Source organism: Oryctolagus cuniculus, chromosome 17 (genome assembly GCF_964237555.1).
Source record: "Oryctolagus cuniculus chromosome 17, mOryCun1.1, whole genome shotgun sequence".
NCBI classification, from domain to species: domain Eukaryota; kingdom Metazoa; phylum Chordata; class Mammalia; order Lagomorpha; family Leporidae; genus Oryctolagus; species Oryctolagus cuniculus.
In genome coordinates this window covers 60,267,906-60,293,776 of record NC_091448.1, presented here as the reverse complement: position 1 = coordinate 60,293,776, position 25,871 = coordinate 60,267,906, and the positions used below count along the sequence as shown (strand labels likewise).

General features: G+C 46.1%; 2 protein-coding genes across 11 annotated transcripts in view; one reads left to right on the top strand and one right to left on the bottom strand.

Moving 5' to 3' along the window:
- The window catches only part of SPECC1 (sperm antigen with calponin homology and coiled-coil domains 1), a 338,358-nt gene that overhangs the window by 128,081 nt on the left and 184,406 nt on the right, over positions 1 to 25,871 (top strand). For 2 of the 10 annotated variants that reach the window (XM_070061463.1, XM_070061467.1), the window contains exon 1: positions 25,261 to 25,449. The exons of 6 other annotated variants lie outside the window; for them this stretch is intronic. In XM_070061463.1, the coding sequence (XP_069917564.1) occupies positions 25,410 to 25,449 (40 nt within the window). In that variant the 5' untranslated portion in view covers positions 25,261 to 25,409. Of the gene's footprint in view, positions 1 to 25,209; positions 25,450 to 25,871 lie in introns of those variants that run through there. 2 more of the 10 variants (XM_070061466.1, XM_008270676.4) reach the window with 2 other exon arrangements.
- LOC103351456 (uncharacterized) lies at positions 1,546 to 25,341 on the bottom strand. Its single transcript, XM_008270678.4, has 2 exons — positions 25,023 to 25,341; positions 1,546 to 1,665 (listed from the first exon to the last, which is right to left on the bottom strand). The coding sequence occupies exons 1-2, from the start codon at positions 25,203 to 25,205 to the stop codon at positions 1,567 to 1,569; spliced, it is 282 nt and encodes a 93-aa protein (XP_008268900.3). The 5' UTR covers positions 25,206 to 25,341; the 3' UTR covers positions 1,546 to 1,566.

Genomic DNA, 25,871 nt, shown 5'->3' with positions numbered 1-25,871 from the left:
GAAGAGAGAGAGATTTTTCATCTTCTGGTTCACTCCCCAGAAGGCTGGGCAGGAAGAAGCCAGGAGTCCAGAACCCCATCCGGATCTCCCACATGGGTGCAGGGGCCCAAGCACTTGGACCATCTTCCACTGCTCTCCCAGGGCATTATCAGGGAGCTGGATTGGAAGTGGAGTAACTGGGACTCCAACTGGCACTCCTATGGGAATACCAGTATTGCAGGCCATCACTTAACCCACCTTGACACAAGGCCAACCCCAGGATTTTTTTAAATTACAAATTCAGAAGTCTTTAGTAGTTTCAGGGCTATTTATATCATGTATCTCATATTAAGTGAGTTGTGACTTTCAAGCAATGAGTGCATTTCTTCAAAATTATCAAATCATATATGTGTGGAGTTACTGGTTGTGTTCCCTTTTAAGTCGCAGGATTTGTCATTATTCCTGCTGTTTAATCTGAATTACCTCTCTTTCCTTTGTCAGTCTTGCTGCAGGTTTGTCAATTTTATTGATCTTCTTAAGAACAAGCATTTAGTTCCATTGGTTTTTCCCTATTTTTGTTTCCAATTTAATCAATATCTGCTTTTGTTACCTTTTCTGTCAAATGAAGCTAATCTTATTCATCTCAGAGTTGTGAGAATTAAATGAAATAGTATATATAATATAACTATCTAGAGCAGAACTTGAAATGTGAGTATTCTTTTTTTTTTTTTTTTTGACAGAGTTAGTGAGAGAGAGAGAGACAGAGAGAAAGGTCTTCCTTCCGTTGGTTCACCCCTCAAATGGCCGCTACAACCTGCGTGCTGCGCCAATCCAAAGCCAGGAGCCAGGTGCTTCCTCCTGGTCTCCCATGCAGGTGCAGGGCCCAAGCACTTGGGCCATCCTCCACTGCCTTCCCGGGCCACAGCAGAGAGCTGGACTGGAAGAGGGGCAACTGGGACAGAATCCGGCACCCCGACCGGGACTAGAACCCGGGGTGCCAGCACCGCAGGTGGAGGATTAGCCAAGTGAGCCACAGTGCCGGCCCGAAATGTGAATACTCTTAGAAAGTATTTTTCCCCCTTGAGCTATCTTCCTTAATAGAATGTCTTACTTAGGCATTATGGCAGTTTAAAAAAAAGCACCTGTCTGCCTCAGTGTGTGGAGCAGTAGACTGGTGTTTCAGGCTGTCCCTTCTTTTTTTAACTTTCTAAATGTTTAGTTATTTGAAAGGCAGAATGATAGAGAGGTAGAGGTGGGAAAAGAGATCTTTCATTGGCTAATTCATTCCCCCAGATGGCTGCAACAGCTGGAACTGGGTCAGGCTGAAGCCAGGAACAAGGAACTCCATCTGGGTTTCCCACATGGGTGGCAAGAGCTCAAGCCTCCCAGCCACATTAACAGGGAGCTGATCAGAAGTGGAGTAACTGGACTGAGACCAGCACTCCTATATGGACTGTGGGCATTCCAAGCAGGAGGGTTAACTCCTGGGCCATGACGCCTGCCCCAGGCTTTCCAGTCTTGAGATTTTTCTTTCTCTTTTCTTCAAAATGACATTCAACTCAAGTCTAGATTTGCACAGATACAAATTTAATAGTAATAAGAGTTGTTTAGTTTTGCAAAATATCTCTCAGCCACCACGGCCACTGTTGTAAATACCGCAAGGATTCCTGAGTGTTCTGGAACCACCTGTTGGGTAATTAAGAAAAGAATTAAAATGGAAAGTGGACACTTGGCACCTCTGGTCAAGTGTCAGAATCTACTGCATTCATTCTAAGACCTATTTAGTGAATTAAATCATTTCTGCTGTCTCTCAAGGAGAGCTCCTATTGGGCTCCGTTTCCAGTATGGGCACCAATACAACCCACAGACACTCCCAGCATTGGAACACTGTCCCTTTCTGTTTCAAGGACAAAGAGAAGAAAAAGGAAGTGTTTCGCTGGGGCCAGATGATATTACACATAACAGGAGATGCCTAGGAGTTTTGCTGTGTGCACACACGCATTTATAACATATTACACATGTATATTTAGATTATATGCACTTGTATCAGAATATCTATGCAGTATATATACCAATTAAATATTATCTATATACCATAAATACAGGATAAATATATTCATAATGTTATAAATATACTAAAATAGACAATACATTTATATTATGAGGATATTTCAGAAAGTTCATTAAAGAATGGAATTAAAAGATAACTTTATTTTTAAGGACTCTTGCATGTATATATAACAAAGCCACACCTCCAATTTTTTTTTTTATTTGACAGATAGAGTTAGACAGTGTGAGAGACAAAGAGAGAAAGGTCCTCCCTCTGTCAGCTCACCCCCAAAATGGCTGCTACGGCCAGAACTATGCTGATCCAAAGCCAGGAGCCAGGAGCCTGATGCCTCCTCCAGTCTCCCATGTGGATGCAGGGGCCCAAGCACCTGGGCCACCCTCCACTGCCCTCCCCGGACGCAGCAGAGAGCTGGACTGGAAGAGGAGCAGCCAGGACTAGAACCCGGCGCCCATATGGGATGCTGGTGCCACAGGCGGAGGATTAACCAAGTGAGCGTCGGTGCCGGACCTCACACCTCCAATTTGAATGTAACATCTCAGAGTTCTTTCTAGCCTTGTCCCTTACTATATTAACCATCATCTCTGATGATGTTAGTGAGATGCACGGTGCTGATTACTGTTATTTGGTTTGCTGTTTGCTCAAATAGCCAATCTCTGGAACCCTGTCTCTGCCACCTCCACCCAACTCCCCAGCCACTGCCCTCCAGCCTAAGGCCCACCAACCTGAACCTCCTTTCACTGCCGCACACTCAGCTGTAGGAAAGATCGGCCCAGGACCTACCTTTGGTTTTTATTATTATTTTTTAAATTTTTACTTATTTTGTTTGAAAGGAGAAAGGCAGACGCAGAGAAAGACAGCAAAATGACCCATCTTCTGTTTCACTCCCCAAACGCTCCAACAGCTGGGGCTGGACCAGGCCGAAGCCAGGAGCCAGGAGTCAGGAAATCAATCCAGATCTCCCACATGGGTGGTGGGGACCTGAGTACTTGCTACCTCCTTGTGTGTGCATTAGCAGGAAGTTGGAATCGTGAACAGAGTCAAGACTAATGCTCAGACACTCTGATGCAAGTGTTCCAAGCTGTGACCTAACCACTATGCCAGATGCCTGTCCCTTACTATGGTGTATTATCAAGCCAATTAAGGGTGATTTTTAGGGAGTTGGGCATTTAGTGATGAGGACACTACTTGCAATGCCCACATTTGGTTTAAGAGGCCTAGGTTTGAATTCCAGCTCTTTTTCTGATTCCAGCTTCCTACAAATATATACCCTGTGAGGTAATAGGTAATGACTCAAATACTTGAGTTCCTGTGTGGGAGACCCAGATTGAGTTCCTGGCTTCTGGCTCTGGTCTGGCCAAGCTCCAGCTGTTCCAGGCATTTGGAGAGTGAACCAGTAGATGGGAGATCTCTCTGTCTGTTTCTCGCTCTCTCTCCCCTCCCCCCCCCGCCCCACATTTCAAATAAATAAAATAAATAATTAAATAAAACTTACATGGTTCAGAAGGAATTTTTAGTTATTAAGAAAAATAGAAAGTGGAATTTTAAGTTTTGTGTGTATGTGTGTGTGTGTGTGCTGTTTGTATGAAAGAATTTGAGGGGCCAGCATCGTGGCATTGTGGGTAAAGCTGCTGCCTCTGGTGCTGGCATCCCACATGCATACTGGTTCTAGTCCTGGCTGATCCACTTCTGATCTAGCTCCTTGCTGGATGTACCTGGGAAAGCAGTGGAAGATGACCTGGGGACTTGGGCCTCTGCACCCAAGTGGGAGACCTGGAGGAGACTCCTGATTCCTGGCTTTAGATCAACCCAGTTCCAGCCGTTGTGGCCAATTTGGTGAATGAACCAGTGGATGGAAGACTTCTCTCTGTCTCTTGCTCTCTCTGTCTCTCTCTTTCTGTAACTCTGCCTTTCAAATTAATAGATAAATCTCTTTTAAAAAGCATTTGAGAAGTGTTACAGAGATATATGCAAGAATATAAGTACACAATAAATGAGGACGAAGGAGAAAGATAGGAAACTGACAAGCTGGAAGTAGGGTTGTGTGCACGATTTTAGGCTACTAGGTTAGGTTAGAGGAAAACCTGATTCATGTGACTAGATGAAAACAGCCAGTTACTAATGAAACACATGCCTTTTCCTGTGATGGAAACATTAAAAAAAAAGTCTCCTTTGGAAACCTGAAAGAGACAGGGACTCATCATTATGCAGTCTACAGAGTTATTACATAGATAAATATAAAAGGGCTAAACACTGCACCATTTCCCAATAGGTTAGTGTTTCTCCTTCATTACCATAAACAATCTATGCATTTATTCTCCCACTGCAGTATTGGATAAAAAACACAGTATTACTATTAGATGCCAGTGTATTTAACCAAGTGATGCCCGAGTCAGGAAAGAGGGCAGTGTGGTGTGCCAGAGTGACACCACAGGAGGACCAGACAGCATCCGGGGAGTGACGTGACAGCAGAGGGGGCAACGCACCCATGTAACACTGCAGTAGCACTTGGCGCTGTGCTAGAATACACACAGTCATCAACCTCAGGGATGGAGATATCAACAGTGAAGCATGCTTATATTAATAACCATGGTGTCCAGTGACTGAAATGTATGTTTTCTACCCTTGGTTTCACCAGGAGAAAATACCTGCTTGTGTCACCACCCAAATGAGGTGCAATACAATTATAGCACAGACATTCCACTGCAACTCCTTCCTGTTAGAACCCCATGACTGAAGTCCTTGAGTAGGACCGACTGCTTCTTCTAAACACATGCACCAATTTATTGACAGAATTTTCCAAGAAGAATCATGACTCTTGCCCCTTAGTTCGAGCTGGTCCATGGTCAGAATGGCGTGGCCTGGTGCCAGCACCCTAAGCTTCCTCATGGAAGACCAGAGAAGGAAAGGATTGTGGGGTCCTCTATAGAATGCTATTCATGTTCCAGAAGAATGTTCTGCTTTTACTGATTCTGTATAGTCATCACATTGGGTAGAAGGGAAACTAGAGGTCTTTCTACTGAATTCATGGAATTTTAGAGTTCCAGCCCTTGAACTTGGCCATGACCTTCTGAAGTGTTCAAGTTCCTCAGTGGAAAACATGACCAGATCTCCTTCTTATGCTGCATTTCCTGGCTGCGAGCACACAGTAGATTCTCAGTGTAGTAGTCTCATTTCCTGAAAGTTCATTTGGATTACTGAGTTTGCTGTTGAATTTGCCCTTGCTTGCCTCTTGATTTCCACTTTAAAAATTAATTTAGTATTGTGGGAAAGTACTTTTCCTAAGCAAATTACATTATACATGGTTAGAGTAAAAATACATCCTGTTGTACCTCACCTCTTCCCCCATGGAATCTTGCTGGGATTTTCAGTGCTGTTTCAATGAGATATCTATACTTATTTGATCAGTATCCAAAGATAGCCCAATGGTGTTGGTTTTATGCTGTAGGAATTAGTTTTGGAGCATTAAGCCAAAGACTTATAATAAATTCAGTCAATATATATTTAATAATCTATGTAGAATATGTTACATCAAGAACCATAGAGTTGATGCCACAGGAACAAAAAATAGATTGGCATACAATCAGTGGAACAACAAGAAGATCATAACTGCACTTCAAGAAGTGTGTGGGAAGTGGAGTTAAAAGATAGATTTGTTTGTGCAAAAAAAAAAATTGAAATCCATGCATTGTTTTTTCATTTTCCATGAACGTTTTGAAAACTCCTTGTATAAGAAAAGTCATCTATAAGAGAGGGAACAGACATGGCTTTGTTCTCTCTTCTCTGCCACATCCTGATTGTGTGACCTTAAGCAAATTAATCCACCACTCCAGCTCTTGAGAGTAACCAAGTCTGGATTTTGAAATGAAAGTCATTGAAAGAGCCCCAGAACAGAAACTGGCTTATTCCTTTAAAAAGAAAAAAAAGATGTATTTTATTTATTTGAAAGTTACACAGAGAGATAGAGACAGAGAGAGAGGTCTTCCATCCGCTGGATCACTCCCCAGATGGCCACAATGGCTGGAGCTGAGCTGATCCGAAGCCAGGAGCCAGGATCTTCCCATGTGGTGCGAGGGCCCAAGGACTTGGGCCATCCTTTGCTGCTTTCTCAGGCGCACTAGCAGAGCTGGATCAGAAGTAGAGTATCCAGGACTTGAACCGGCACCTATGTGGAATGCCTGCCAAGACTTTAACCTGCTGCAGCACAGCGCCGGCCCCAGAGACTGGCTTATTCTTACAGATGGAGAAACATGTGGGGCTGCAGCACATGTGTTGGAATCTAGTCAGTGTCATGGTGTTTGGTGCATGGTGAGAGTGGGTGTGCTGATGGTACGTGATGGGGAGTGGGTATGCCAAGCCTGCAGCTGGCAGATCTCTGGTTGGTGCCATCCTGGCAGCTACATCTGCACAAAAATAGGTGGGGTTTGGGTACACACGGGACTGAGACACAGATGCTGGCAATCCTTGGTTTCTCACTTCGTCTGGGCCTGTCATTTCCAAGTGGGAGACGCTAGTCTAGGCTCAGGTCCCTGATGACTCCTAAAGTTGTGCCTCTGGTCCCCACTTGCCCCTTCTGCTCCAGAAACACATCTTCAGCTGTTTGCTGAAAATGTCTGGTAGAGGTTATTTTTTAAACTTTTTGAAAACCAGAGAGAGAGAGAGAGAGAGAGGAGAGAGAATCTCCCATCCACTGGTTCACTTGCCCCAAACCTACAACAGCTGGGGCTGTGCCGGGCCAAATCTAGGTCTCCCACATGGGCAGCAGGGACTCGGCTACTTGAGCTTATCATGGCTGCCTCCCAGCGTGCACCTCAGCAGGAAGCTGGAATTTGGAGTGGAGCTGGAACTCAAACCAGGTGCTCCAGTATGGGATGCAGGCATCCCAAGTGGTGTCCCAGCCTCTGTACCAAAGGTTTGCCTCTCTCGTGGAGGTTTTTTTTTTTTTTTTTTTTTTTTTGACAGGCAGAGTGGACAGTGAGAGAGAGAGACAGAGAGAAAGGTCTTCCTTTGCCGTTGGTTCACCCTCCAATGGCCGCCGCGGCCGGCGCACTGCGGCCGGCGCACCTCGCTGATCCGATGGCAGGAGCCAGGTGCTTTTCCTGGTCTCCCATGGGGTGCAGGGCCCAAGCACTTGGGCCATCCTCCACTGCACTCCCTGGCCACAGCAGAGAGCTGGCCTGGAAGAGGGGCAACCGGGACAGAATCCAGCGCCCTGACTGTGTGCCGGTGCCGCAAGGCGGAGGATTAGCCTAGTGAGCCGCGGCGCCGGCTTCTCGTGGAGATTCTACGTGTGCATGTGTACTCTTCATTCATTCATTCATTCAACCACCAAGTATTTAGTTCCAGACATCTTTCTGGGTGCGAGGGATACAGGAATTAACCGAACAATGGAAGTCCCATCTCTCAGGGATTTTACGTTGTGTTCCCAGCTTGTCTAAACTAAACTTAGCCTCCTCCTCACAGAGTTGCTTCCTCTGGCGTCTGGATTTGTCCTGACTGAAGTGACATTTCTTCTAGCTGGCTAAATTCTAGCACTAGCTTCACTGGCTTCCTTTCCCTCAGCATCTAATCGTCTTCAGCAGTCGCATCTGTCTTCTTTTTATTCCCTTTGGATTTCCGACCCCACCCGGTGCAGCATCTCTTACTGAAACGACAGCAGCTGCTGGTTAATCCTGCTCTTTTGGCCTGTATCATAGGGGTCATTATGGTCCTGTTAATTGAAAAAGTTGGTTAAATCAGGGAATCTTAAAAAAAAAAAAGAAACATATACGCTTTAAACTTTTTTTTTCATGTAAAATAAGTGTGATCATTCACTGACCTTTAGTTATAGAAGAAAAAAAATGTGATATATCCCAAATCTAATTGACAAAAGGGAGAAGAGATAAGGGAAGTTAATCAGCTAAGGTCTGGACCTCAAACCAACATAAGACTCTTTCATGTTCCTGAATATATGTTGAAACCTTGACTTAAATCCCATCTGTGACCACCAGGCACCATACCCTGTTTACCTAAAATCTCTGGACGGTTAGCTCCAACCAATTCAAGAGCAGCAATTACTTTTTTAAAAAAGATTTTATTTATTAATTCAAGAAGCAGAGTCACAGACAGAGTCACAGACAGAGGGAGTGAGAGACAGAGAGAGCTTCCATGCGCTGGTTCACACCCCAAATGGCTACAACAGCAGAGCTGGGTGATCTGAAGCAGGGAGCCAGGAGATTCTTCCAGGTCTCCCACGCGGGTGCAGGGGCCCAAGCACTGGGACCATCTTCCCATCTTCCACTGCTTTCCCAGGTACATCAGCAGGGAGCTAGATGGGAAGTGGAACAGCTGGGACTGGAACCTGGGGCCCATGTGGGATATCAGTGCTGCAGGAGGAGGTTTAACCTGCTCTGCCACAGTGCCAGCCCTAGCAATTGCTTCTTATTGGATATCCTCCTATTCCAAAACTTCCTGTGCTTCCAGTTATCCTGCCCCTCTTATTTAAATCAGTGTAGATTCATTGTAAACATTTGATGCTTTCCTTCCCCAATTTTTTTTTTTCTTTACAGGCAGAGTGGATAGTGAGAGAGAGAGACAGAGAGAAAGGTCTTCCTTTTGCCGTTGGTTCACCCTCCAATGGCCGCCGCGGCTGGCGCACTGCGGCCAGTGCACCTCGCTGATCCGATGGCAGGAGCCAGGTGCTTCTCCTGGTCTCCCATGGGGTGCAGGGCCCAAGGACTTGGGCCATCCTCCACTGCACTCCCTGGCCACAGCAGAGAGCTGGCCTGGAAGAGGGGCAACCAGGACAGAATTCGGCACCCTGACCGGGACTAGAACCCGGTGTGCCGGCGCTGCAAGACAGGATTAGCCTAGTGAGCCACGGCGCCGGTCCCTTCCCCAAATTTTTATTATTAAAGTACTATTGGCTTTTGGGTCCAGTGGACATTTTCCCAGCTGCTGCCTAGCCCTGCTGCTGATGGCTATGGAATCTGTCCCAGGACCCGGTCCTCTGTCTGGCCAGCATCTGTGATGGCTCAACATTTAATTCAGAGATCCCCTCAGCTGGCCTCAAGGGTATGGGTTTAACAAGGGCCATGGCATTTTCTTAGAGTGGGCCTGTTGATTGGGGTTCCTTAGCCTCTTTTCACACATGTAATATGAGTATATTGTCTATGATTTCCAGTTTTAATTATTTTAAAATATAGACACTTAAGAAGACGGGGCTGGTGTCGTGGTACAGTGGATTAAACTAGCTGCTGCTTGTGGTGCTGGCATTCCTGATCAGAGTGCCAGTTCGAGTCCTGGCTGTTCCACTTCTACCCAGCTCCCGCTAATGTGCCTAAGAAGGCATTGGAAGATTGCCCAGGTGTTTGGGCCCCTGCTGCCCATGTGGGAGACACAGATGGAGTTCCTGGCTCCTGGCTTTGGCCTGATCCAGCCCTGGCTATTGCAGCCATTTGGGGAGTGAACCAGAAGGTGGAAGACCTCTTTCCCTGTCACTCTGCCTTTCAAATAAATAATCTTAAAAAGAAGAAGAAGAAGAAGAAGAAGAAGAAGAAGAAGAAGAAGAAGAAGAAGAATGAATGAATAGACTCCTTTTACATGATTGCAAACATTCCCCTGCTCTTTTATAGTTGTTTCAGTTATTTTTAGTGACTCATTTTCAGTGAGTCTTTGCTAACCATTCAGTGTTGCTTTTGAAAAAAGAAAATGAGGTCTCTTTGCCCTTATATTTCACCTGTTTACGTAAAATTAAGTCATGCGAATAAAAGCATGTGTACAAGGTGCATCAACAGGTTTGGGAACAAATACGCCTGATCTTCAGTGCATGGGTCATCCAGTGCTGGGGACAGAAGGGTACAGGTGTCCTAGAGTGGAGCTTAGGGTGTAGTGAATGGATGGCCTGTAAAACGTTGGGTAGAGGGTGCAGCTCTGTGTCACCAGGGCAGTCTTCCTACACCACAGCTTTCATCAGGCCATTTCTCTGCTCCCGAGCCTTCAGAACCTCCAGGTGCACCCCGCGAGTCAAGGAACCACTTGCCTCTATTCAGTGGGCTACCACTGCAGCTTCACCTCCTTTTGTTGGGGCCTTCTGTTGCAACTTTTCCACAATCAAACCTTCGTCCACTCCGGGGAACAAAGACGCATCGCTGCTGCCAGGGCCTCGCTTGTCCAAGATGCGCATGTCCATTCCAAGCACCTCCCCTCCACTGCTCCCCCTGCTCCCCTGGGCACCCCCCACCCCACCCCCAGCCACTGCAGACATTGATGGAAATGGCAACACTGGATACCATGGAAGGACTGGCTCATACGTAGCATAGCCTTCAAAAAGCCTTTTTTGAGCTCCTCCTCACAGGGTTTATCCCTTTTGCAGATCTTCCGTAGCACCACATCCCGCCTTGTCCTGCCTCTCCTTCCTGCCTGAAAATACTTGGTTGCTTTGAATTGAACCCAGTTGACTGCACCTGCTGGCAGCACATTGAAGAAGCAGGCACCTCTGAGCGTGGGTGATGCCTCTCCCCCCTTATGTCATCTTCTTCAAAGCCTGTCTCTTTCCAGCCTTTATCCCCAGAGCGCAGGGCAGTCCCAGGCTTCAGTCATGCTAATTGGCGCAGAGTGAGGACCCGGCTCTTTGGGCTCTTTTTAGTTTGGAAAGAATACCCAGCCTTGAAGACTATTGCACTTGTCTGTCTTGACGTTTTCTAAAAACAGTTTCATTGAAGAATAGTAGATACATCATAAAATGCACCCACTTAAAATGTGCAATCCAGTGACTTTTAGTAACTTGATCCAGTTATAGCCATCATCACCACAGATTAATTTAAGAACATTTCTGTCATACACACACACACACACACACACACCCAATACCCATTGTGCCTGTCTGCAGTCAGTCTGTTTCTACCACCAGCTCCAGGCAACCACTAATCTGCTTTTTATCCTTACAGATTCCCCCTCTGCTTTCGCTGCCACTATTTCATTATTGGAGTGCTTTCTAGACTGAGTCCCTGCTATTTGTCTAAGGAATTTCTCTTCTGATTTAGCTCCTTAGCTTTGTTACTTTCTTTTTTGGCTTTTTCTCCCTGTGTTCAAATTTCTCAGCATTTTCTTTACTTTATGAACCTAGTTCCTGTTCAGCAAGTGGACCTTTGGCTTCTTAAGAAAGTTGAGCTTTGCTTTTTGCCTCTCATAGTAAATCTGAGAAACTTGAACAGTGTCATGTACAAAACAGATACTGAATAACTGAGTGAAGGTGTTGTGGAAATACTAGGTCACACTACTATTTAAAAAATATATATATATATATATTATTTATTTGACAGAAGAAGACCCAGAAAAAGAGTTTTCCTTCCATTGGTTCATTCCCCAGATGGCTGCAACTGTCCAGGTTGAGCCAGGCCAAAGCCAGAAGCTTGGAATTCCATCCTGGTCTCCCATGTAGGTAGCAAGGGCCCAAGCATTGGGGCCATCATCCATTCCTTCCCAGGTGCATTAGCAGGGGACTGGATTGGAAGCAGACTGGCCAGGACTCAAACCAGCACTCCATATATGGGATACCAGTGTTGAAAGTGGCAGCCTAATCCGCTGTGCCACATTGCTGGTCCCCAGCTTCCTGTTAATGCATCCTGAGAGGCAGCAGATGATGACGGAGGTACTTACTCTACCCTGCTACCCACGTAGGAGACCAGGATGGAGTTCCTCGCTCCTGACTTTTGGCCTGGCCCAGCCCTGACTATTGTGAGAATTTGGGGAGTGAACCAGAGGATGAAAGATCTCTCTGTCTCTGTCTCTTTTTTTCCTCTGTCACTCAACCTTTCATGTAAATTAAAATGTTTGTAAGTGCTTACTTATAAAAAGATGAACCTTGAAGGCATTATGTGGAGTGAAATCAGCCCTATCACAGAAGGACATACCCTGTATGATTCTCTAACTCTGAGGTCCCTCCAGTGGTTCAACCTTGGAGACAGAAAGTAGAACGGTGGTTGCTAGGGGCTGGAGGGAGAGAGACTAGGGAGCTACCGTTTCCTGGGAATACAGCTTCCATTTGGGAAGATGAAAGGGTGCTGGAGATGGATGCTGCTGATTGCTACACATCACAGTGCTCGTACTCAATGCCTCTGAACTGGCCACTTAAAAAGGGCCGCGATGGTAAATCTTAGGTCATGTGTGTTTTACCACAATTAAAAAAAAATAAAAGTGAAGAAAGAATAGAGGGCCAGAAGAAAGTGCAGACAAAGTTAAAGCATCATCCAAAATGCCGCCTTCCGGAAGAGGCCAGTGTTAAACTCTGGTGGTCGTCTTTCCAGAAGTCTTCCCCAGCAGCAGTACCACTGCCGCAGCAGACGCTGGTATAATGCCCAACTCCAGGGAGGCAACTCTGAGTCCAGGGAGACTCCCAGCCAGACCTGGGGATCCCTGAGACCTGGAGCAGGGGCACCAGCAGCACCAGGTAAATGGTAGGCTGGGGCCTGTGGGGTGGGTCCAGTGCCCACTAGGGCAGTGTGGGGAGCACGGGCAATGGGGAGGCCTCCTCGTGCAGCTGAGCAGAGGCTGGGCACCCAGACTGCTGCACCTGAGCTTCCCAAGAGGGTTCGGTGGAAGAGAGGGCGTGAAGAGCACAAGCTATGTGTTCATTGAGTGTTCTTGCTTTGGGAAAAGGTGATGCACTCCTCAGATGCCCAGAAATAATCGGGGCGATTTGGCAGTGAGCATGGAAGTCAAGTCATAGCAGTGAATGATGAATATAGCCACAATGATACCACTTCGTGCTGTTAACCTGGCCCCATTTGTACCCTGGACTTGTATATTCTAGGGAAACAAGGGATGCACAAAATATGAGGGGACTTCAAAAAGTTCATGGAATATAGAATTAAGAGATGAGTTTATTTTGATGCAAAAAATTTTTTGAAATTCATGCACTTAAGGGGTCTTCAAAAGTTAATGAAAATTCATATTATGGCGGCTGGCACTGTGGCTTAGTGGGTAAAGCAGTGGCTGCAGTGCCAGCATCCCATATGGGTGCCAGTTCGAGTCCCGGCTGCTCCACTTCCAATCCAGCTTTCTGCTATGGTCTGGAAAAGTAGTAGAAGATGGCTCAGGTCCTTGGGCCCCTGTACCTATGTGGGAGACCCAGAAGAAGTTCCTGGCTCCTGGCTTTGGATCAGCTCAGCTCTGGCCATTGCAGCCATCTGGGGAGTTAACCAGCAGATGGAAGACCTCTCTCTCTCTCCAATTGCCTCTACCACTCTGTAATTCTGCCTTTCAAATAAAATAAATAAATCTTAAAGAGAAAATATATATTATGAAAAAACTGTGCATCAATTTCAAAATGTTTACACCAGAATAAGCTTTTTAATTCAATTTTCCCTAACGTTTAACTTTTTTTCTTATACATTTATTTATTTTAAAGCTTTATTTATTTATTTGAAAGGCAGAGTTACAGAGAGGCAGAGGCAGAGAAGAGAGAGGTCTTCCATCCGCTGGTTCACTCCCCAAATGGCTGCAATGGCTGGAGCTGCACCAATCCAAAGCCAGGGGCCAGGAGCTTCTTCCAGGTCTCCCACGAAAGTGCAGGAGCCCAAGGACTTGGTCCATCTTCTACTGCTTTCCCAGGCCATACCAGAGAGCTGGATCAGAAGTGGAGCAGCTGGGACTGGAACCAGCGCCCATATGGGGTGCCGGCACTGCAGGTGGCAGCTTTACTCACTACGCCACAGTGCCAGTCCCTTTCCATTTATTTAGTTTGAAAGAGCAGTAGAGAGAGGGAGAGGCCAAGACAGAGATCTTTGATCTGTTGTTTCACTCCCCAAATGGCCACAACATCCAGGGTTGATCCAGGTGGAAACCAGAAGCCAGGAACTCCGTCTTGGTCTCCCACATTTACAGCAGGGGCCCAGTACATCAGTCATCTTGTGCTGCCTTCCTAGGCACATACCAGGGAGCTGGAGCAGAAGCTGAGCAGTCAGGGCTTGAACCAGCACTCTGATATGGGATGCTGGTGTCACAAGTGGTACCTTAGTTGGCTGCACCATGCTGGTCCCTTTGCTAACTTTTTGAAGTCATTTTGTACATAGGTATTCAGACCAAGTGTTTCCTTCCATATAAATTGAGCTTCAAAATCTTAAAGGCCAATGATGATTTTTTAATTATTTGCACCAGGCTCTGAGTTCTCATGGGCTCAGGGGGTACCCTGAACAGAATCATTTTAATGAGTCAGTGGCTGAGACTAATACTAAGATTCCTGTGTGTATAGCTTAATAGTGCTATTATCAATCTTCTTTCACGTAGCTTGCAGCAGTATTATTCATATTTAAGCCCTGATGAAGATAAAAATGTGTTCTCTCTAAGTTAAGGATTTTCAAGATTTTCTCCAGTAACAATATTCACAGTTTATAGTTACTTATTGCAAGAAATTATTCTGTTTTTCTTTGAATCTTGAAACACTGGCTTCCCTCTGAAGAGACTGTGTCAACCTTCTACCGAAAACAAAGTGGTATCTTGGAGAAAGAATTGCTTTGGAGGCAACAGGCCTGGATTAAATTCCATCTCCCTACTTTTAATCTGTGTGACCTTGGGCAAGATAGCTTAATCTCTCTACACCTCAGCCCCTGATTTGCAAGAGGAGAAAAAGAACAACTGTTAGGTCAGATAGTATCTGATCCAGCTGGATGTCAAAACGGGGAAAGTGTATCACATGGTATCACATGTACATGACTCAAAGGTTGCTTAACTTAGGAGCTCATTGATAGCACCGAGGAACCAAGCTCTTTCTAGCCCTCCGATCAACTGGGTGGTACGAGCGTGCTGGCTTGGCTCTCTGGCTAGCTTCTCTCACCATCATAAGATCACAGCTTTAGTTCTGATGATTTCAAGCAGATGGGACAGAGTCGAATGGTAAAAGAAAGCTTCTATTATGTTTCTTTAAGAATAAGAGAACTTGGAGCTGGCACTGTGGCATAGCAGGTTAATCCTCTGCCTGCAGTGCCGGCATCCCATACAGGCGCCGGTTCAAGTCCTGGCTGCTCCACTTCCAATCCAGCTCTCTGCTATGGCCTGGGATAGCAGTAGAAGATGGCCCAAGTCCTTGAGCCCCTGCACCTGCATGAAAGGCCTGGAAGAAGCTCCTGGCTTCAGATTGGTGCAGCTCCAGCCATCGTGGCCAGCTGGGGAGTGAACCAGCAAATGGAAGATACCTCTCTCTCTCTCTCTGCCTATGCCTCTCTCTGTGTAACTTTGACTTTCAAATAAATAAATAAATCTTAATTAAAAAAAAAAGAATAAGAGAACTTTCCCCAACTGTCCCACCAGCACACCTCCCCTTGTGTGTTGTTGGCTAGAGTTGAGTCGTTTAGCATCCCTAACCTGGCCACCAGCAAAGGAAATGGAATCCCTGTGATTGGCTCTGACTGTAATCAAGATTCACTCTTGAGCTAAGATTAGGGTAACCTTCCCATAAGGGTCAGATCCCTGGATTTCTTTAGCATGGATGAAGCAGGAAATGGCCAGTAGGTAATCCACAGAGAGGGTTGTACCTGTTTCACGGTGTTACTTTAAACTCAAGGTTATTATTTAGATCATGCTTTTTTAAATTAATATATTTATTTACTTCTTTATTTTATTTGGGAAGAAGGGAGGGAGGGAGGGAGGGAGGAAGAGAGAGAGAGAGAGAGAGAGAGAAAGAAAGAGAAAGAAACATATCGGCAGAGAGATCTTCCATCTGTTCTCTCCCCAAATGCCCACAACAGCCATGGTAGGGCCAGGCCAAATTCAAGAGCTGAGAATACTGTCTGGGTCTCCCATATGGATGGCAGGGACCCAAGTACTTGGGCCATCACCTGCTGCCTCCTAGGGTGTGTATTAACTGGAAACTGGAATCACAAGTGGAGCCTCAGGACTCTAACTCTGATAGAGGATGTGGGTGTGCCAAGTGGTATCTTCACTGCTGAGCCAAACACCCACCTGGCTCATGATTTTTTTTTTTTAAGAAGTCTTCCATCCACTGGTTTACTCCCCAGATGACCACAATAGCTGGAGCTGTGCTGATCTGAAGCCAGGGGCCAGGAGCTTCTTCTGGGTCTCCCATGTGGGTACAGGGGCCCAAGGACTTGGGCCTTCTACTGCTTTCCCAGGCCATAGCAGAGAGCTGGTTCGGAAGAGGAGGAGCCGGGACTCGAACTGGCATTCATATGGGATGCTGGCACTGCAGCCACTGCTTTACCCACTAAGCCACAGTGCCAGCCCTGGTTCATGAATTTTTAAAAATCATGACACAGGGGCCAGCATTGTGGCACAGAGAGTTAAGCCACAGCCTGCAATGCCAGCATCCTATATGCGCTCAAGTCCCAGCTGCCCCAATTCTGATCCAGCTCCCTGCTAATGGCCTGGGAAAGCAGTGGAAGATGGTCCAAATGCTTGAGCCCCTGCACCCACGTGGGAGAACCTGAAGAAGGTCCTGTCTCTTGGCTTTGGACTGGCTCAGCTCTGCCGTTGCAGCCATTGGGAGTGAATCAGTGGATGGAAGATGTCTCTGTCTCTGTCTCTCTCTCTCTCTCTAACTCTGCCTTTCAAATAAATAAATAAATAAATAAATAAATCTTTTTTAAAAATTACACTGAAAAGAGCCAGTCACAAAAAAAAAAAAAAAAAAGAAAAGAAAAAGGTTAAAATCTGACACAAGGGGTTGTCTCCACATAATAAGAAAATACTGTTAACTTTTTCAGTTGGGATAACAGAATTGTGTTTTCTATCTTAACTACTAACTAAACACAGGCCTCAATATCTTAATAATTGTATATTAATATATATATGTCCAAATTTATTTCTGAGTATACTAATTTGGGCTATGTAATATAAATTTTTAAAAACAAAAAAATTTCATTATGCATGCCTGAATATAAGGAAATCTTTATACTCAATGAAGATTCCTAAAAAACCATTTTAGGGGGCTGACGCTGTGGCTTATCAGGTTAAGCCACCACCTGCCCAAGTGCTTGGGCTCCTGCATCCGTGTGGGAGACCCAGAAGAAGCTCATGGCTCCTGGCTCCTGGCTTCAGATCAGCTCAGTTCAGCTCCCAATATTGCAGCCATTTGGGGAGTGAACCAGCGGATGAAAGACCTTTCTCTTTGTCTCTCCCTTTCTTTGTCTGTAATTCTACCTGTTAACTAAATAAAAATATTAAAAAAATTTTTTTGCCTTTAGTAAACATTAAGAATATGGCCTAGCAGGTTAAGCCACCACCTGCAATGCTGGCATTCCATATGGGCCCCCCTTAGAGCCCCAGCTGCTCCACTTCTGATCCAGTATCCCTGCTGAAGCACCTGGGAAAGCAGTAAAAGATGGCCCAAGTCCTTGGGCCCTTATACCCACGTGAGAGACTCAGATGAAGCTCCTGGCTTCAACCTGGCTGTTATGTCCATTTGGGGAGTAAGCCAGTGGATGGAAGATGCCAGCTGCTCCACTTCTGATCCAGTATCCCTGCTGAAGATTTCTGTCTCTCTCTCTCTGTCTGTAACTCTTTGTAACTTTCAAATAAATAAAATAAATCTTTTTTTAAAAAAATAACAAAACATAAGCATTCTTTGATTCCAGTGGAAATTCTTGAAAAAGATTTATTCATTCATTAATTCATTTTAAAGGCAGAGAGAGAGAGAGAGAGAGAGAGAGGTCTTCCATCTACTGGTTCATCCCCGAATGCCCACAACAGCCAAGTCTGGGCTAGACAGAAACCAGGAATTCCATCTGGGTCCCCCACGTGGGTGGCAGGGGCCCAAGTACTTGGGCCATCTTCTGTTGCCTCCCAGGTGCATTAGCAGGGAGCTGCATCAGAAGCAGAGTAGCCAGGACTTGAGCTGGCATTCCAATATGGGATATTGGCACCCCAGTGGTGGTTTAACCCCAGGTGTCATAATGCCAGCCCCTCTGCTAGAAATTTTATCCTATTCGTGTAATATTTACAGTTAATCTCCACTTGCCCAGTATGTGTGACTGCTACAACCTGAACTGGTCACTTTACTGCCTTTTAAGGCTATTTAAGACTTCTTTATACTTAAAATTGTGAGTTCATACCCCCAAGAGTAATGACTATGATGGGTATGTTCAAATTTCTCTACCTCCTTCTAAAATGGTATTGTCAGGTAATCTATAACATTCCAAACTATCATTGATCAAGTTATTTCAAGATGTGTCTTGCTCAGACATTATTTAACATTGATTGGATCCTGGTGGCATTTTTTAAGGTGTATAAAACATATTTTAGAGACAGAGAAATTTAAATATGGAGTATATACTATAGGATATTTTGAAAAATATGACTTTTTTAAGGTATAGTAAGGTATTGTGGGTGAGTGGCTTAGGAGATTATGCTGAGAGTGTTTGGGGGTGAAGGGTTATGATGTGCGCAACGTACTTTCAAATGATTTAATGAAAAGAAAAAGGGAGTGAAGATAAAAAGCAAATCTGGTAAAATGCTTATAACTGGGAAATAGCAGGTGATAAGTAAGAGGGTACCTCAAAGATTTATTTATTTATTTATTTGAAAGGCAGAGTTATAAAGAGACAGAGAGGGAAAGAGAGATCTTCCATCTGCTGATTCGCTCCCCAGATGGCTACAACAGCCAGGGCTGAGCCAAGCCAAAGCCATGAGCCAAGAGCTTCTTCCAGGTCTCCCACGTGGGTGCTGCGGCCCAAGCACTTAGACCATCTTCCACTGCTTTCCCAAGTGCAATAGCAGGGAGCTGGATAGGAAGTAGAGCAGCCAGGACTCTAACTGGTGCCCATATGGGATGCTTATGTTGCAGGCAGTAGCTTAACCCACTATGCACAGTATCGGCCTCAAGATGCTACTTCAAAAAGTTCATGGAAGGGTGTGTGTTGTGGTGAAGCACTTTAATCCAGTGCTTAGGATGCTGGCATCCCAAACTGGAGTGCCCATTCCAGTCCCAGCTACTCTACTTCCTATCCAGCTTTCTGCTAATGCACTCTGGGAGGCAGCAGATGATGGCTCAAGGGCTTGTTCCCTGCCACCCATGTGGGAGACCTGGATGGAGTTCTTAGCTCCTGACTTCAGTCTGACCCAGCCTTGGCTCTTGCAGAAATTTGGAAAGTGAACCAGCAGATGGAAGATCTCTGTCTCTCTTTCTTTCTCTGTTTTTCAAATAGATGAAAATAAAAAAGTGAAATGTTAAAAAAAAACACATTAAAAAAAGCTAATGGAAAATGTGTATTATGAAAAAACTATGCATTGGCTTCAAAAATTTTTTTGCACCAAAATTAGCTTTCAATTCCATTTCCCACTGTTTGAAGCAGTTTTGTATATGGTAGTGTTCACTTACAGTTCTTGCCATGCTTCTCTATGAATTTGAAAATGTCCAAAAATAAGGATTTTCCTTGTCAGTATTATAAAATATTTCATCTATGCTTAGAAATTCTAGGAAATTTATTTTCATAGTTTATAATTAAGTTTGTATTGAACTGTAATTTATTTTGTCATAAAGAGTGAGATAGGAATTTCTTCACTTGAAATGTCATTTTATATTAAATTATTTCAAATTTATTTTTTGAGAATTTCTATTTTGTTGTAACTATACTTTTTAATATTTTATGACATTTTTAATTCTAATAATGTAGATGTCTCCTTTTTTTTTTTTGAAAAACTTGTTTATATATTTTGAAGGCAGAGTTACAGAGAGAAAGGAAGGGACAGAGAACTCTTCCATTCACTGGTTTACTCCCTAAATGGCCACAATGGTCAGGGTTGGGCCAGGCTGAAGCCAGGAGCCAGGAGTTTCTTCTGAATCTCCCACATGGGTAAGGGGCCCAAGCACTTGGGCTATCCTCTGCTGCTTTCCCAGGTGCATTGGCAGGGAGCTGGAAGGGAAGTAGAATAGCCAGGACTCGAACCAGCGCCCCTATGGGATGCCAGCTTCACAAGTGGTGGTTTAACCTGCTGTGGACAACACCAGCCCCAGATCTCTCTTATTATTTCAAATTGTTTTGGAATTTCCAGTGCCTTTATTCTTCTCAAGTAAATTCTGAAATAGACTCATAAAGTTCAAGATTGATTTGAATTTTATGGGTTTAGGGGCTGGTGTTGCAGCACAGTGGGTTAAACTGCCACTTGTGACTCCAGCATCCCACATGGGATTGCCAGTGGCTGCTCCATTTCCCATCCAGCTCCCTGCCAATGTGCCTGAGAAAGCAGCAGAGGGTGGCTCCAGTGCTTGGGCCCCTACACCCATGTGTGAGACCCAGAAGAAGCTCCTGGCTCCAGGCTTTGGCCTGGCCCAACCCTGGCTGTTGCAGTCATCTGAGTACTGAACCAGTGGATGGAACGTCTCTCTCTGTCTCTGTCTCTCCTTCTGTCACTTTGCCTTTTAAATAAAATATATAAATAAAATTAAAATTAATTTGGGGGCAGGTGCCGCGGCTCAATCGGCTAATCCTCTGCCTAGCGGCGCCGGCACACCAGGTTCTAGTCCCGGTCGGGGAGCCGGATTCTGTCCCGGTTGCCCCTCTTCCAGGCCAGCTCTCTGCTGTGGCCAGGGAGTGCAGTGGAGGATGGCCCAAGTCCTTGGGCCCTGCACCCCATGGGAGACCAGGATAAGTACCTGGCTCCTGCCTTCGGATCAGCGTGGTGCGCCAGCCTCAGCGCGCCGGCCGCGGCGGCCATTGGAGGGTGAACCAACGGCAAAGGAAGACCTTTCTCTCTGTCTCTCTCACTGTCCACTCTGCCTGTGGAAAAAAAATTAATTTGGGAACAGGCTTGATATTTTAATAATAATCTCACAGTAGTAACAGAATTTCTGTGGATAGCAAAGAATCAGAGTGTCAAATAATCACTACAGAATTTTAATGTTTATTTGAGAAGTTAGTGTTTTTGTTGTAAACAAATATTAAATTACTATATACTAGATATTACGGATGCAAAGATAAATGGAACAGCACCAACACTACTCAAAAACAGCATCATTGCCACTGCTTCATGAAAAAGGATAGTTAAAATAGCGTATACGGGTGGGAAATTTATAAGCACTAAGAGTACAGAAGATACTGTGAGGGAGAGTATTTATTTAATTCTCTCTGCAATGCTCAGGCTCCCCAGAGGAGATGATGCCTGACCAAGGATTTGGGGCTGCCATAGCCAAATACTACAGAATTGGTAGCTTGCACAACAGACTGTAATTTCTCACATTTCTGGAAGTCTGAGAGCAGGGTACCAGCCTGTTCAGGTTCTGGTGAGGGCGCTCTCTTTGGCTTGCAGACAGCTGCCTTCTGGCTGTGTCGGGCTGGGGTGTGGGCATATCTTCCTCTTAAAAGGCTAGCAGTTCCATAGATTTGGGTCCTACTGGGGCTAGCATTTGGCACGGTGGTTCAATTGTCATTTGGGATACCTGCATCCCATACAGGAATGTCTGGATTAGAATCCTGGCTGTCCTCTGGATTCCAGCTTCCTGCTAATGTACCCCTGGGAGGCAGCAGGTGATAGCTCAAGTAGTTGACTTTTTTTTTTTTTTTTTTTTTGACAGGCAGAGTGGACAGTGAGAGAGAGACAGAGAGAGAGAAAGGTCTTCCTTTGCCGTTGGTTCACCCCTCAATGGCCGGCGCACCACGCCTATCCAAAGGCAGGAGCCAGGTACTTATCCTGGTCTCCCATGGGGTGCAGGGCCCAAGGACTTGGGCCATCCTCCACTGCACTCCCTGGCCACAGCAGAGAGCTGGCCTGGAAGAGGGGCAACCGGGACAGAATCCAGCGCCCGGACTGTGTGCCGGCGCCGCAAGGCGGAGGATTAGCCTAGTGAGCCGCAGCACCGGCCAAGTAGTTGACTCTTCCATCCACATGGGCTCCTGCCTTGGCCTGGCCTGGCCTCTGCTTTTGTGGGCAAATGGAGAATGAACCAGTGCTTGTGAGATTTCTGTGTGTGTGTGTTTATGTGTTTGTGTATTTCTGCCTCTCAAATAAACAAAATACATTTTTAAAACCACAACTACTATATTTTGAGGGGCTAGGGCTTCAACATATGAATAATGGGCAGGGACACAATCCAATTCATAGCAGATAAATGGGCATTTGCTAGGCAGCCAAGTTACAGAAAAGTAGTTGAAACAGGGGGAATGTAGCAGATATAGAAACACAGAGGCCCAAAACAATAGGGCGTGATCCAAGAACTACAACTGGCTTAATGTTGCTGGAATGTAAAGTGGAAGAGTACATGGTATTTTCATAAAAATGGGGCTAGAACAGTTGGGGTGGAGCTGAGGAGGCAGATTACGAAGGACCTCTGTGGACCAAGCTTAAGAACCAAGAATTTTATCTTAAAGGTAAAGGGGAGTTGCAGGCAGCTTTTAAACAGAAGGGTGATATGGTCAGATTTCCATTTTTGGTAACCTGGGTGAAGAAGCAATTTGAGCAATAGAAAAATTGGAAGCAGCAGCTGAGTAGGGAAGCTAATGCTTCCTTGTATGAGATGAATTAAACCAGCAGCAGCAAAGACAAGAGAGACAAAAATCTGAAAAATGTCTAGGAGATGACACACTTTGACTAGATATTTTGGGTGTGGGAATTGAGAGAACCACAGGAGGCCAGTTAGGTTGATGTCTTCCTTGTCCAGTTTTCACAGAGACGTGTCACTGGGTCTGCATTTTACAGAATAAAAAGGATGACTCATCAGTTTCTGTATGGATGAGTCTGCAAACTGTCCTGAAGTTATGTCACTCTTAACTGGGTTCATAGCTTAGGCTTCACCCCTTGTTTCAGAGACACCTGGGGAAGTCAGCCATCTTTTTCTGGGTTCATTTTTCACCTTTAAAAAAAGGGAGGGGAGAGGATTTGACCTGATCTCCTATGAATTCTGCTCTAACACTGTTACCACACAATTGAATTCCTTTTAGTCCATTTGCTTCTGTACACTCAAGTGTTGTGCTGGGTTTTGTAGGGTATAGAAATAAAACAGTGATTCCTGTCTTTGACAAACTGGTTTTGTCAGAGAAAACTAACCCATGGTACTACCACTAGAAGTAACGTGTAATTAAGTGTTGATTTATATATGGTGCAGCCTATAAATGTGTTCATTGATTCATTAATTGAAAGTCTTTACTCTCATGAAAATGATTCTCTAATGGAGGACAAAAGGTCATCAACACAGAATAAACTAAATGGTGATGAGTGACACAGAGGTCAACCAATAAGGAGAGTGTGTGAGTTGAGGGTCTGGCTTACTAGTTCATATGGAGCGATGAGAGAAGCCCCTGTAATAGAGTGATGTTTGAACAGAGACCTAAGAAGCAGAGTCAGCCATATTTTATAGCCATATCCATCTATCTATCTATCTATCTATCTATCTATCTATCTTCTTTCCATCTATCTAGTTTATAGTGTAGGTAGTTTGGAGAGCAGTGTTTCAGAGAGAGGGAACACCAAGTACAGTGGCCCTTAGAAGAGACCAGGCTGTGCTTTGCTCATTGGAGGACTAGGAAGGAAGCTGGTGTAGCAGAAGGAACGTGAGGCAGAAGGGTGAGTCCACCAAGGGGGCAGGGAGAGGATTATTCAGGGACTCAGAAGCTGTTATAAGGGTTTTGACTTCTTCCAAGTGACAAAGACATTAGAGCCTTGTAAGTGGAGTCATGCCATGATTCGAGCTAGGTTTTTGAAGCATCACCCGTGCTGTTCTGTGGAGAAGAGACTAGAAGGCAGAGGCAGAAGAAAGACTTCTTAGGAGGCAGTTGCAGTAATTCTGGTGGAAGATAGCAATGGCTTGGACCTGGTGGCAGCAGTGAAAGAGGTGAGAAGTACTGAGATGTGGTGGTATTTACAACACATGAGTGTAATCATGTGTTGTGTAATGGCATTTCAGGCCTCAATGAACCTCATATACAACGGCGGTACCGCCCATAAGATTATACTGCCTGGTGACGTTGAAATCATTTTACTCCGTGGAAGCACAATCTGTAATGCTCGCACAATGACAAAATCACCTAACGACACATTTCACAGGATGCATTCCTGTAGTTAAGTGATGCATGGCCATATATACTGACAGGCTGTGCTGAGGGACTCGATGGGGCATGGGAGAAGAGCAGAAGTTTTTGGCCTGAGTCACTGGAAGCATGAAGTTTCCCTTTGTGGAGTTGGAAAAGACTATAGGAGACCCAGGTCTGTGGAAGAAAATCAAGAGGTCATTTTGTTCTGGTTAAGTGGGAGATGCCTATTAAGATGTCCAAGTGGAATCATCAAGAAGGCAGTTGGATAAATGAGTCGGGAGCTCAGAAGAAAGGACCAGCCTGGCAATATACAGATGGCACCTAGATTTAACAGCCAAAAACTGGTAGATAAGAGACCAAGATCGTAGGCAGAGAAGAGGTCAGGCAGCAATCCAGGGTCTAGAGGTCAAGCAGATGAGGAGGAATCAACAAAGGGGACTGGTGAGAGAGAGGGGGGCAGAAATCTCGGAGCCTGTAGCACGCTAGAAGCCACAGGAATACCCTGCTCTGAGGTGTTGAGAGTCATCATCATCGCCAGGCTCCTAAGATGTTGGTAGGAAAGATGAGTATCAAGAATGGCCCGTCATGTGTTCAAGTGATGGAGACACATCAGTCGTTCCACTAATGATTTTACTAGTCCTAAACATCTTCACTGCAAGCTTTAGTTGGTCCTAAGTGTTTTCCCTGTAAGATGAAGAATGTAAGTTGTTCAGGGTAATTTCCAAAAGTTAGTCATTTCTGGCAGCAGCAAAATTTCTACTCATGATTGGCAGGCATGCATTTTTATAATTAGTAATAGTCTTTCTGAGTGTTAATTTTCTTCTCCTCAAGAATTGTTTATTCTTCCATTCAGTCACTAAAAAAAGAAAATTACAAAAAAAATACTTATTGAACACCTGTCCTGTGCCAACTCCAAGTTTTTTCTGTCCCGATGGATCTCATTTCACATGCGCAGGATTTTGCTTGGCCTGTGTGGCAGTCGGCTTCAGCCTCCCCGCAGTGGGTTTTTTCCAGCCTACCTCGTCCAGCGTCCGCGGGTGCAGGGCCTGAAGTCGGTCAGCCGGTGCGTCCCTCCCACGGCTGAAGAGTGGCACTCCAGGCGCCCGAGAGCGATATGCAGATGAGGTGGGCAGGCGGAATGTAGATGAGGTGGGCGGGCCTCCCCTGGCGGGTAGCGTGGAGTCCAGGAGGCCGGGCGGCATGCAAATGAGTGGGCGGGGCACGCCCGCGCGCGAGAAGCCGCTCTGCCGGCAGCCACCGGGAACTGGAAGGCGCCCGGCCCTTTCTTTGACTGGAGCGGACCCGCCGGACGCGGCCGCCTCGCCCGCCGGAGCCGGCTGGGGCTGGGGCAGGGTGGACACTCAGTCCGAGGCCGGCCAGCCGGCCGCTGCCCGAATCGGCTGAGCATGGGCAACCACTCGGGGCGGCCCGAAGATCCCGGAGCAGGTCCGTACGGTGGGCTGGGGCGGGGGGTGGTCGCGCCGCGCCCCCTCCTCAAGAGCGCGCCCCTCCCCCACCCGCCTCGGGGCCGCCGGCGGCCGCGCTGCCCGCGGCGCCGAGTGGGGCGCGTGGGGAAGGTGAAGTTTCCCAGGATGTGATTCTCGCCTCGGGAAGGCGCGGATGGGGTTGTGAAAATTTACCTGTGCGTGTGCCGCGACCAGGAAATGCCGCTCTGTCGGAACGCGTACCTGGAAGCCGCGGCCAGAGCGTGCGGGCCCCGCGCGGGTGGGCAGGGTGGGCGGCGCGCGCTGCGGGGTCGGGTCCGGCGGGTCCGGCGGGTCCAGCCGAGGGCCGCCGGGACGGGCTCTCCCCCCACAGCCGAGCAGGCGGCTCCCCGCAGACTTTCTGGGCGTTTGCCACGCAGAGTG